The sequence below is a fragment of the Zingiber officinale genome, chromosome 1A, assembly GCF_018446385.1.
Source record: "Zingiber officinale cultivar Zhangliang chromosome 1A, Zo_v1.1, whole genome shotgun sequence".
NCBI classification, from domain to species: Eukaryota; Viridiplantae; Streptophyta; class Magnoliopsida; order Zingiberales; family Zingiberaceae; genus Zingiber; species Zingiber officinale.
This window is the reverse complement of record NC_055987.1, coordinates 142,559,466-142,573,244: the sequence shown is the minus strand read 5'-3', so window position 1 is coordinate 142,573,244 and position 13,779 is coordinate 142,559,466. Positions and strand designations below refer to the sequence as shown.

General features: G+C 40.4%; 1 protein-coding gene across 1 annotated transcript; it reads left to right on the top strand.

Moving 5' to 3' along the window:
- The first annotated feature begins 4,039 nt into the window (after nucleotides 1-4,039).
- Nucleotides 4,040-4,408, top strand: LOC122004295 (NRR repressor homolog 1-like). Its single transcript, XM_042559208.1, has one exon. The coding sequence runs from the start codon at nucleotides 4,040-4,042 to the stop codon at nucleotides 4,406-4,408; it is 369 nt and encodes a 122-aa protein (XP_042415142.1).
- Nucleotides 4,409-13,779: the final 9,371 nt, after the last annotated feature.

The window sequence follows — 13,779 nt, the reverse complement described above, 5'->3', positions numbered from 1 at the left end:
TGTGATGTAACCATGATTTAAACTATGAAATCAACATCAAATCATGCATATATGAATCAAAATAATACAGTAAAATCATGGTTATCAACGGTCATCGGAGATGGGAGAGACAGCAGAGGAGACGAGCGGTGGCGGGCTACCTGGTGGAGACAGCGTGGACCAAGTGTTGGAGTGTATACTGAAAGTCTAAGCTTTATAAACTTTCATTATGAATAAAGAATCACATTTGGTCAAATTGTCTACTTTTAGTTGTAGTTGTTCACTTAATTTATATTGTAGGTAATATAGTATGTGGTGTCACATACAGAAGATGATATTATCAGTACCTTATAAATTATAAACAGTAGCTCACGACCAAAATGGAAAGGAACAAACCATTAGAAGGTCGTAGTGTAATTAGGTATCAGTTTATCTTGACTGTATAATTACACTAGTACACTCAGAGTGTATTGAGTAGGACCATTTGAGGTCGTTTCTTTTATACTGACTTATAAAGAAACAAAGACCTCAGTTATTATGGAAGTGTGTGCTCTTAATCCTAATATAATAACAAGCACATATATTTGATATTTATTTCTTTAATTTATCAATGGGTGAGATTTAGTTCGATAAATCAATAAGCCCGATGAGTTGGGAAATGGTATCACTTATAGTGTGTGTTGTTGATTATAGAAGGAAACTGTGTCCTAGAGATACTAGGTTGATAATGTCCTCAAGAGGAGCTCATAAGGATTGTCATGTTAAACCCTGTAGGTGGACATGATAATAAGGTTGAGTGGTACTACTCTTGGACTAAGATATTAATTAAATGAGTTGTAAGTAACTCACTTAATTAGTGGACATTCAATATCTTAAACACAGGGAGACTAACACACTCATAATAAGAAGGAGCCCAAAAATGTAATTTGGGATTGGTGCGGTAGTTCAATAATAGTTCTCTAGTGGAATGAATTATTATTGATAAAATTAAGTTGTGTGTTCGAACACGGATGCTTAATTTTATCGGGAGACCAAAACCAATTCCTCCTCTCGGTCCCTATCGTAGCCTCTTATTTATAGAGTACTATACCCACCTATACCCACCTTCTATACCCACTAATAAGGGGCCGGCCAAGCTAGCTTGGGAACCAAGCTAGGGCCGGCCTAGCTTGAACCCAAGCTAGTGAACCCAAGCTAGTGGGGGCCGGCCAAATTAATTTTAAAAGGAATTTTAATTTTAATTTTTATTATGTGGGAGATATAATTTATTAAAGAGAATTAAAATTAAAATATCTCTCTTGTAAAAGATCTACAAAAGATTAAAGAAAGATATTAGATCTCTTTCCTTATTTGTAGATTGGTGAGATATTTTATTTTCTCTTTAAAAATTATTCACATGTTGTAAAATTAAAATTATATAAATTTCCTTTTATCAACCATGAAGAGATTTTGAAGAGAAATTTCATTTTTTAAAATTTCCGGAAACAAATTAGGAAGTTTTAATTGTTGTTTGAAACTTGTCTAATTTGATTTCATTAATGTGGCCGGCCATAAGATTTCAATTGGGGAAATTTTATTTTATTTTTCTCAATTAAATCATGTCAAGGAAATTGAGGAAATTTTATTGTAATTAAATTTCCTAATTTGCCTAGGCCAAGGAATATAAAAGAAGGGGTGAGGGTGCTTTCATGGAACAACCTCTATTATTTCTCTCCCTCTTTTGTTCCTTGGTGTGGCCGGCCATCCTTTCCCTCTCTTCCTCTTGTGGTGGTCGAACCTCTCTCTTCCCTTGGAGCTTTTGTGGTGGCCGGATACTACTTGGAGAAGAAGAAGAAGAAGGAGAGGAAGCTAGCGTCTCTTGGAGCTTGGTTAGTGTTTTGATTTTCTTCCTTGGTGAAGCTTCTTTCTTTGTGGCCGAACCTAGCTAGGAGGAGAAGAAGGTGGTTGGTGGTTTCTCATCTCGGAAGATCGTTGCCCACACAACGTCCGAGGTTAGAAGAGGAATACGATAGAAGATCAAGAGGTCTTTCTAGAAGGTATAACTAGTAGTTTTTCATTTTCCGCATCATACTAGTTATTTATGGAAATAATACCAAATACAAGAGGCTTACGTTCTAGTATTTCGAATATGTTTTTCGATGTTGTGTTCTTTTATTTTATTTATCCTTGTGATTTGATTGTTCTTTTCGGTTAACCTAAAGTTATTTTAGGAAATTAAATATTAGCTTTCTATAAAAGGTTTTGTCTAGTCGGTGGTGGTTGCTCTCATATCCAAGAAGGTCATGTGCCTCGCCACGTCAGTACTGGGAACCAATTATGGAAATTAATATTTAATGGAATTAATAACTTAAGGTGATTTGGGTCGAACGTGTTAAGTTCCGCAGGAGACCCAAGTCAAAACCTAAAAGAACGAATAGATTAAGTTTTGGATCAAACGTGTTAAGTTCCGCAGGCGATCCAAAATTTAATTTAAAAGAACACATGGTAGCTAGGAAAAGGTTCAGACCTTTGTACAAAAATTTTGTACAGTGGAACCTCTAGGTTTTCCGAGTAGCAACCAACACCAAGGAGGCGCTGTGCGATGCGGAAACAACGTGCCTGAAGGTCTGGCCGGCGTCGCAAGGAGAAGAGGGAAGAAGTGGCTGTCGCGAGGAGGAGGAAGGAGTAGCTATCGCCGGAGTTGCGAGGGTGGCGACGAGAGAGAGGGAGCGGCACAGTGAGGAGAGGGAGAGGAGGAGAAGTGGGGTGGCCGGCATCAGTTACGACAACAGCGTCGGAAATGGAGCCCGAAACTTTTTCTGTTGGCGGCTGTGGAGAGAAAATGAAGAGAGCTTTTTCACACTGTGAACAATGTCCTAAAAAGGGTTGCTACAGTAACTTGACCAAAATACCCCTCCTCCTCTCCATTAATAACTCCTCTGCCCTTGATACCTATCAGCATCAGTCATTATCGCGGGAAAGGGAGAAAACACAACTATTAACTCCGACATAAATGGGCCGCAATGGACATTTATTTCGAGAAACATGACCAAGATAGTCAGAAAATACGAGGCACGAGAAGAACATGTTGGAGAGATTCGATCCTTTAAAAGGTAGTTGGCTGTCATGAGCGAAGGTATGCACAAAAATATTCTCAAAATCCTAATTTCCGACAACCACTTTCTTCTTCATTAAGAACCGACTTAGAACGTTAGAGTAGCTTTGTCGGGGGTTTCCCGGACCGTCATTTTAACTCATTTACTATAAGTCTTGTTCTTCGCAGAACGAAAGTCACACCATCCTCCTAATCAGTAATAACAGCCGCACATTACCAGCGAGTCAAACTTCCTCGTTCTCAAGCAAGATCAACTTCCATTCACATTTTTCCAGCTGTTCGATCGTGTCTCTCAATTCCATCTGGCTGCTCTAATTCCGAATTTAATCTGAAGGCCGGATATTAATTTTTAGGGATAAAATTTTGCTGTAGACAATAAAGAAAAGGGCAAAAATTTAGCCTTAGTGTCTTTTTTTCTTTCCCTTTCAAGAACAGATTCATGAGATGGACATACGACCAACCTTCTTGGTAGTAGGCAAGCAGGCGGTTAGGCAAGTTTGCAGGAAGGTGGTTGGCTGGCTCGGGCGGTTCGCCTACCTTTTGTTTTTCAAAAAATAAAAAAGGCATAGCTTCCAACTACCGTTCCTTTGATTTAAGGAGTTTCTGTGATTAACTATTGAATTGCAAGGAATCTATTTGGTTTGAGATTTTTTTTTATTATTTGTCGCTCTGTTTATGGCCCTGAGCTAAATACTTGGGAGAGGGCGGACCGCGGACCACATTCCACATTAATCAATAGCATCAGCCATCTGCCACCGTCACCGTGCGTGATGCTCGTGCCGTGTCTTTTTCCACCGCCACCCAGTGGATTCAAAAGACATCAACGTCATCAAGCTGACATCATCCGCATGGATCGATCCCAGTCCACATTTTTTGGGATTCGAATTCGATGCTGCATTAATCGCCCCCACCGTCAATCCTCACAGCTATTTATAACCTGTTGTCAGATTTTCTTCATCAGTAAAAATGGAGGAAGAAAGCTGCAACAAGGACACGAGGGGAAAGAGAGCAGCGGTGGACGATGGGGATTCAGACATGGAGAAGTTCTACGCTTTGATGGAGAACATCAAAGCGGCCAGAGACTCGTTGAGGGGGAGACATAATTGCAGTAAGAGGGCCAAAGCGAAGGCATCCCTGCCGCGACTGCCGGCCTGGCAGCCAAAGTTTGAGTTGGAGGACTTTGCGGACGTAGAGGCCAGCGGCAGCGCGGGGAGGCAGCGGAGCCAGCAAGAAGAGGGAGATGGGAAAGAGAAAGAGGAGGAGGAGGAGGAGAACAGAAGAGGAGAACAGAAGAGGAGTTTGGATCTCCGCCTCTCTCTCTCTAATTATAATTGAGAGGTTTGGAATTGGAATGCGCTGTTTTTTTATGGAATTTGGAGATGAAATGTAAGAAAATGATCGATCTAAGGAGAAAATATTTTTAATCCTGTAATTTATATTTTTTTTTAATTTTAATTTTATTATGAATCAATTTATATTTTTAGTCCCGTAACTTATAATAATTTTAAATTTCAGTCTTTTTTTTTAAAATTAAAATTTTTCAACAGAAAATAATGAATTGTAAATTGAATTTGAGGATTTTGATTTTTTATATCCTATGTATTTTTTATATTCCAACCATAAACTAGACATTTTTGGTTTAAAAATTTTTATTTTAGAGGAAAAATGATTTAAATTGAAAAATATTATAAGTAATAGGACTAAAAATATAAATTAACTCATAACAGGATTAAAATTAAAAATATATAAATTACAAAATTAAAAATATAATTTTCTCTTAATAGAGATATAAAATAATACTAATAATAATTTTTTAATTATATTTAAGTATAAATTATCCTGCAAGTCGCCCACTGCCTTTCTTTTCTACTGGCGGTTACTGCCATCGTCGCCATCCTCCGGCCCCTGCTCTAGTCTCCTGTCCCCCCTAGTGCCTTCCGTTACTTTCCGATCGAGCGAAAAGCATGCGAACCCATGGCGGCCGCCCAGGACCCGCCACGCGGCGAGCTCGAGACCAGCCTCTGGGGCCGCGCCATGCCTCCGCAGAACGAGGCTGCCGGGGGACCTCCCGGCGCAGGATGGCTGTGGCGATGACGGAGGGTTGGAGGAGATAAGGACGAGGCTGAGGGGCAAACTGAGGGCGAGGAAGATCTCACATGGGAACCGGGGATGCGAGCGAAGGAAGAGGAGAAGAGGAATAAGATCGGTGTCTAACGGCGCATCTCACAGTGGAGGAGATCGAGGAAGGCATCTTCGCGGCAGTGACGGGATCGCGGCCTCGCCGACGGCCGAAAAAACGACCTCGGGTCGAACAGCGCCTGAATGACGTAAGCCGCCGCTTCCTATTCTATTTTTTATATTCCCTTTTTTCTGATCACCTAAAAAATATTATTTTAGTTCATTGAGAACACCAGACAAAGAAAGAGTATGCAAAACTTTACTTTTGCATGTATCACATCATTGCCATGTTACAAAACTTTACTTTTCTTTCACTGTGTAAAAAACATCTCTACAACTTTTATATGAATCTCACGCTCGACATTCACGTAGTTTTAAAAATATCTTTAATTATTTATTAATGGATCACTTTTATATTACCAAATTTATTTAAAAATTTACATTATTAGCCGTTGCAAATCGTTGAAAAAAAACAGTTGGAAAAAAAAGTTGATAAGAAAAAACGATAGAAAAAAAAAACAATAGCAAACTGTTGAAAACATGGTTGAAAAAAAAACAGTTAAATCATATTAAAAAATTATTATTTTGTAACTATGGCCCACCATCTCTCGAGAACCTGGGTTTGGTATTTCGAACCAACCAAAGGTGAATTTCGAAAAAAAAAATAAGGAAAAAAAAATTCGGTTGAAGATGTCCTTAACCACTCTTCCATATGATCATTATTCTAAAGATTAATAGTTATTTATGATTTATCTTTTTCTGTATTGATCTTGAGACGGATTGATAAATACGTTGAGGACAAATATATTCATCTTTTTTACCACCATAATTGACTTTTCATAAGATAATTTTCCCAAACTAATAAACTTTTATACTAACACATCGTTGCCCTTTCGATTTATTAAGCTCTACTTTAAAAAAAAAACAGAAAAACATCTAAATAAAAGGTGAAGATAATTTACACCTACTTTAGTTTAATTTCATAGAGTGCCAAACATCTCTACTTTAGGCTCAGAAAATGCAACATGCTTGAATTAAGCCCACAAAACAGAAGAAAAAATGTATAAACAGTTGGAATATAATTTTTTTTGTGGTGGATAGAATTATGATCGTGTGGTCTTCTCATATTGATGTTTTTTTTTTCTCACAAGGAAGCTATCTTCTATGAAATTTAAAGGCTTCTTTTGCTTGAGACTAGATGAATGTAAACTAGAGAAATTTGTGTTTTCTAATTAAGGGAAGTGTTGGGAGAAAGAAAGAAGAAAGGTGAACTTGGAACCGAGGTTTAAAATATTGACTCGTATTGAGATTTCGGTCTTAGATCGGAACGATAAAATTTTGGTATCGTATCGTGCTGCGTTGATACAGTTTTGATTTTTTTTATTTATACTAGTGTGATCGTACACACGCGTTGCGTGTGTAATATAATAATATATAAATTATTTGGGTCTTTGAAAATTCGAATTGTTTGGATTTTCTAGTGTCATTTTAGAGAATCCCAGCAATAAATTATTGTAATGGGCTTCCCTATGCAAAAAAAATTATTTTAATTTAATATTATACTTATCTTAATAAAAGAAACTAAGAAAAGTATATTTTTTAACATCGTCGGCCTAAAATATTTATAGAAGCTTCTTTGATTAATTCTAAGATGTGGGACTAAAGAGAACTATATTTTTTATATAAAATAACCAAAGAAAATTACTAATAAACCTTGGAATTATTTTTAGTGTGAATAGAAAAAAGGACAGTAACGTAAATTCATTTTAGGCTTCACCAAAGTTAGTTAGTAAAGGGGGGAGATTTTTAATAAAATAGTAATAAAAGAAACTAAGAAAAGTATATTTTTTAACATCGTCGGCCTAAAATATTTATAGAAGCTTCTTTGATTAATTCTAAGATGTGGGACTAAAGAGAACTATATTTTTTATATAAAATAACCAAAGAAAATTACTAATAAACCTTGGAATTATTTTTAATGTGAATAGAAGAAAGGACAGTAACGTAAATTCATTTTAGGCTTCACCAAAGTTAGTTAGTAAAGGGGGGAGATTTTTAATAAAATAGTAAGATATAGTAATTATTAGATTTAATATATTTATTATGTATAATTTAAAAATAAATTGTATATTTATTTTATATAAATTTTTCATTATTAAAAACTTAATAGTGCCAGAAAAAATAATTAAATATGATTTTATGAAAAAAATATCTATGAATAATTTGAATTAAAATTAATTATCATAATATATTATCATGCTAATACTAAAAAGAGTGGCTTGAATCACATGGAAATATTGATTCTTATAATATTTACATAGATAACTTCTATAATTTTTCAATACTCATATTAAATAATCATAATTATATAAATTAATATAAAGATGATATTTTATATATAATAATTATATAAATTAACTATTTATTCATTTAATTAATTATTAATTTAAATAAATATATATTTAAAATAATAAAAAATATTAAAATATTAATTAAATATTAAAACAGTAAAAAGATATAAAAATAATTTTAAAATATCAGAATATATAATTAACTTATTAAGATTTTTACAAAAGATTTATAATTTTTTAGTATTTTAAAATAAAATTTAAAAAGTAAAAACAACTTCAAATATCATTTAATAAAATTTATTAATTTTTTAAAAATTTTAAATATATTTTTTATATTTTATTAAGATGATTTAATTAGGGTTTATGAAATCTCTTCAAAATATCACATTTAGGTGGAATTGTTTTAAATTATTTAAATTACAATATTAATTTTGCACAAGACATGCCTGGACGCACTCCTGCAATGCTTCCGACGCCCCCACACGACTCCAGTGGGGCCAGAGGCATCTAACAACGCCTCCGGCAGCTCCAGAAGCATCCGGTGACGCCTCCGGCAGCATCGGAAGCATTTGGTGACGCTTCCTGTCGTGGTGGAAGTGTCCCACTATACTTCCGGCTCTGTCAGAAGCATCACGTCGCGATGCCTCCGACGCCCGTGATGCTTCAGGCGCTCCGTAACGCCTCTGACGACGCCAGAAACATCCGGTGACACATTTGAGACACCCTGTTGCTCACAACGCGCGCTCGAAATGGCCACACATAGGATGCTAATTTTGCTTCCTGATCCTGTCCGAAAACTGAGTCGAACGAAGGCTGGTCGCGACGGCCTGGTTGTTGACGGAGAGTTGTGGGTGATTCGGCTCCCACGGGCGGCTGACAATGCTGCAGGATCCTGCACACACTTAGACGATCTCCTTCCTCACGTTAGAGACCAGAACCCAGGGAAAAAGTCCCCCGAATCAGGCCCTCCGACGCTCAAGTCAGGTCCTTTTTCCCCAGAAAAAGCAGAGAGCCGAAAAGAAATGACTGAAAATGAAAGGTTGTGAAAAAATTCACCAGAGAGCGTGTCCCCGCGTACGAGGAATCCCCTCCTTTTTATGCACCCGCCTTGCTTCCAGAACCTGCAACCCTGTCAGAAAACGTTAGACGCTGGGCTTTGTCGTATATCCCGGACGCAAAGATAGATCGAGGAGAAAGACCAAGGTAGAGGATCAGTAAAGGATGAGGAAAGCAGTTCAGGGAAATAGAAGAATCCCCGATCGGGGTAGATGGGACCTAGAATAGATAGCCAGATTACACACAAGGCCTTGGGATGTTTCAGACGGGCAATATACAAAGCTAACAACAATCGAGTAACACACTCAGACAATTAATATGCTAGGAGAAAATCGAGAGCCCGCGGTCAAAGGGTATCATGAGAAGGATAAACACGCTAAAGTGAAGACAAGTCAACCAATAACTTGGAAGAGAGTTGGTTAATTACAGTTTTACATCAAAAAGTGCAATGCATGTTGCCATTTTAGGGATCTTCAGCAGGAGGATTATCTTCAACAGGGTCAGCAGGGTGCTCAGGGGGGCCGGACGTAGAATCGGCCGGAGGCTCGGGAAGAAGGAAGAGGTCGTCATCGTCTTTAAAAGAAGGGAATGACCCATCAGGAATCTCGTTCATGATGCGACCTATATCTAGGAAATCTTCTGAGGGGGCAGCCCGGAGCAAATTATTCTCCAGCATTTGGCGAGCTCCTCCACCCGTACCACAACACACCATGAAACTCATCAGATCCCCCATTTTCCTCATGAAGAAAGGGGAGGTAACGTAAGCTTGCCTATAGGCTCTTAGACGACCTACTTCACCTGCTTGATAATCTGTCAACTTAGTCTCAGCTTTCTCCTTGTCCGCGTGGGCCAGAGCCAAGGCTTGTTGACTTTGGGAAATGTCCTCTTGAGCTTTCAGAAGGTCGGCCTGCATAGATTTAAGAGTCGCTTGGCTGGCCTCCCACTGGCTTTGAAGGGTTTTCTCCCGGTCGGCGCCGGAAGCCAGTTGACCCTGGACCTCTGTTATCGTCTTCTGAAGATTCTCCCGGGTTTCCTGCAAGCTCGTCAACTGGGCGTCCTTTTTATCTATCTCAGCTGCTAGCGCCTGACGCTTCTCCACTTCAGAAACCAATTTCGACTCGCTTGTCTGAAGGGATACTTCCAAAGCTCTTATCTTGTCAAAAGCTGCATGAGAAATATTGTGGGTAGACTCAGCAGACTCCCCAATCAAACGAAGATAATGTGCTAGGTCTCCGGGAGTCGGGTTGAGAGGATCGCGGGGAGTTAGGGGCAGCTCTATTTCCTCAAGACGAGCCTTCAGCACTTCATTTTCTCTCTGTAAGCTACAGGCGTACTGAATGGCACTCAGGTTGGCAGAGCAGGCCTGCGTTAGATATAGGAAGAACAATTATAAAAGATTTCAACGGAGGAACATAAATATAAGAAGACTTACAGAAACCTTCTGGCAAGCCGCTTGATCTAGCCCCGTCAGCGGGGGATTCTTCCAAAACTTTCGATGACCTGAACGCCAGGAGGCCGCTAAGTCTCCCTCTAATTCAACGTGGGCAACAAGGGGAGGAGCCCCTTCAGCAGTTTCTGTGGCGGCGGCGGCATCTGATCCTGTGGAGGAAGGCAAGCGCCAATAGTCAGTAAAGAAATACTCCTTATGACTTTTCCTCCGGGATCTAGGAGTAGACGTGGGAACAGCTAAAGGAAGGGAGGCAGATTGAGTTGCAGAGCTCTCGGGCTGATTCACTAAAGGTAAAGGTGGCTGACCGGGAGAAGAAGCCTGAGCGGGAAAAGAAGCCTGCTCGGGAGTTATAACCCGACCGGGAGCTGGGACTAATAGGTGGGGCGACGCGACGAGAACCTCAGGCCCCATATTAATCTCCTGGCTGGGAGTAGCAGTCTTGATCTCCAAAGAGCGAAGGGCAGCAGAAGAGCGACGGCTGGAGGGAAGAGGCGGGGGTGACGCTTGAATAGCTGGAGTCACTTTCTTCCTCTTGCGCTGAAGTTTTAGGCGTTTGGCTGGCCGGGGAGATGCAGCTCGCCTTTCCTCGACCTGCTCTTCAGCGGCCCTCCCGGCCTGTTCTTCAGTGGCCTCCTCGACCTGCTCTTCAGTGGGCAGATCGACCTGTCCTACAGCTGCCAGGTCTGCCGCTCGGGCCATATTCATGGGGACGGCCGAGGAAGTTTCCTCTTGGGCCGTCGCTGGCGGGATAGGTGGTGGAGCGGAAGGAGCGGACTGTGAGGCAAAAGGGCCAGATCGGGAAGAAGCTGCTAAACCTTGCGTAAGTTCCACACTTAAAGCTCTCAAATAGGAGGTAGATCGACGTTTAACATCAGAGGAGTACGCTTGGAACAGGGCAGCCTCTGCGATAAAAAAGAAAGATACCTCAGTTAGCGAAGAATAGTGGAGAGGAAAACGGGGTCTTACCAAACGGAGCCCCGATGAATGCCTGAACGGGGCTGAGCCCAAACAAATACAGAAAGCCTTCCAACAGTAGTACAGAAAGGCAAACGCTCACACCTTATAGTGCTTCTGAGGCGGCGTTACAGGAGGGAAATGGTTGGTGTTGATGTACAGAGAGGAAGGGATGTCAGAACACCACTGGGCAGGCCCAACCAGGGGCTCAGGGGACCTAATAAAAAAAAACGAGATTTCCACCCCTTATTGGAAGAAGGCATGTCCGAAAAAAATTTATAACCTGGCCTCGCCTGTACCATAAACACTCCCGGTTCCGAGCTTTTAAAAGAGTAAAAATGGTGAAATAGCTGGACTGTCAACGGAAGTCGATACACACGACATAAAATGGCGGTGCCGCAAACCGCTCTGAAGAAGTTGGAGCAAATTGAGATATGCAGATGCCAAAGTATTCGCTCAGGGCAGAAATAAAAGGGTGGATAGGAAAACGAAGGCCTCCCAATAGTTGATCCCAGAAAACAGTCATAAAGCCTTCTGGAGGGGATGAAGGATGCTCGGTGGGTGTGGGGATGCGAAGTATGTATTCTTTGCCAAGCATCAAGTCAGACCGAATCATGGATAGGTCATGTTGGTCTATGTCAGAAAGGAAACACGAATACCAAAAGATAGTCTTACCGTCAGCCATTGTCAAAATATAGAAGGTTGCAGAAGAGATCAGTCGGGGGAGGGGAAGAAGAACACCAGACGGGAAGAGCTTAGAAGGGGAAGGGTGGAGACGCCGGAGAAGTCGAAGCCACAGAAAGAGGAAGGTAGTCAAAGTGCGCAAGGTAATGACTGCGGACTGCCTTTAGAGTTTATAAAGGGAGTTCGCCTAGGGAATATTGAAAAAGGATGCCGAGTATCTTTTTGCGTGAAGCGCCTAAAGCCGTTCGATTGCCGAGGGACATGTTCTTGTGGGAAAGCGTGTACCCAAAAGGAGTGGCGGAGGGCGGCGTCATCATGCATAAGCAATAAAGGCATGGGACAGTGAACAACTACGAGAGGAGCTACTACACATAACCGGCTTTCAACAAGGCACATTTCCTTTCCGATATCTTGGCATTCCTTTAGCTACGGAGAAATTGAGGATTGCAAATTATGGGGCTCTTCTTGACTCCATAAGGAAGAAGGTTGTCTCTTGGCCGAAGCACACACTTTCTCATGCCGGAAGCTTGGAACTTGTGCGATCGGTACTTCAAGGTGTGGAGTGCTTTTGGTTGTCTATTCTTCCAATACCAAGTGGTGTTATTGACAAGATTTATGGCATCTCACGTTCCTTTGTATGGTCAACAAACCATCCACCAATCTCATGGGCTTCTATATGTCTACCCAAAGAAGAAGGTGGATATGGTTTGCGTGATTTGCAAACATGAAATATGGCTCTATTATGTCGGAATCTATGGAATATTCAAAATCGACGTGAGTCTCTTTGGGTTCGATGGGTTCATCAACACTATCTTCGAAATATGGACTTTTGGCAATGGAGAAGTAAGCCTTCGGATTCTCCCCTTATTAAACGCTTACTTTTTATTCGTGATGAACTTGTATAGCGAACTACCTCTATTGGCGCCGCAAATATGAAAATGATAGAGTAGTTTGCGGGGGAAAATAAAGGGACGGCTTTGGCGTATGAGTTTTTCCGTCCAAGAGCGGCTAAAGTGGATTGGTTTTCGGTGTTATGGAAGCCATACATTTTGCCCAAGCATAGATTCACATCTTGGTTACTTGCTCATGGAAGATTAAGAACGGCGGACACCATCCCTTATGAGCTCAACAAATTATGTGCTTTATGCCACCAACAAGATGAATCCAATACTCATCTTTTCTTTGATTGTGAGATTGTCAAGCCTCTTCTTGATAAAGTCAAGACATGGATGGATATCACTTTTGACATCATCGATATGGCCTCTTATCTTGATACATTTCGACAACATTATAAAGGTAAAGGGCGGCAAATGAAAGCAAGACATCTTGCCTTATCTTCCATGATTTATCTCATATGGAATGCACATAACATGAGTCGATTTGAGAATGTGGTTCCATGCTTTGAGAAGATATTCCACAAAGTCCAAGTTCATGTTTGGCGCTTTGTAGATATCAAGTGATTCTTTTGTAATGTGTGGTAATGCTTTGTAATATGCTCGGGTTTCATACAAAGTCCAAGTCATGTTTGGTACTTTGTAGTCATTAGTGAGATGATGATGAGTGATGTTTGTGTAATGGTGTCCTACAAAGTCATAAATCTCTTATGCACTTTGTAGTCATCATATGATTGTATTTTGTTCTTTTTGGGAGTATAATACATTTACCTTCCCCAAAAAAAAATAAAGGCATGGGATAGGTGTCGATCCCCTAGGAGCCGTATTAATGATAGACGTGATAAGAAAATCATGATATGAAGCGGGAGTACGGAAACGCTTACCACGCAATTTTCTCGAGAACCGTCGAAGAAAAGAAGTGGGAAAGAAATTCAAATACAGCGAGGCCAAGGCTGAGTAAGCTTTTAATATGGTTCTCCTCGCAGCAGCACTAATGGTATGTTTTTTGATGACAGACGAAGTCGAAGCTTGACAAGCAATCTCCTGTTGAAGGATCGACCTCCAGGTCGGCAGTATATGTCCTGGTTGGGAGATCAACCCCCATGTCGGTAGCATATATCCTGGTCAAGAGATTGACTC

Coding starts and splice junctions, on each gene's coding strand:
- LOC122004295 (XM_042559208.1), top strand. CDS start 4,040: ATGGAGGAAGAAAGCTGCAACAAGGACACGAGGGGAAAGAGAGCAGCG.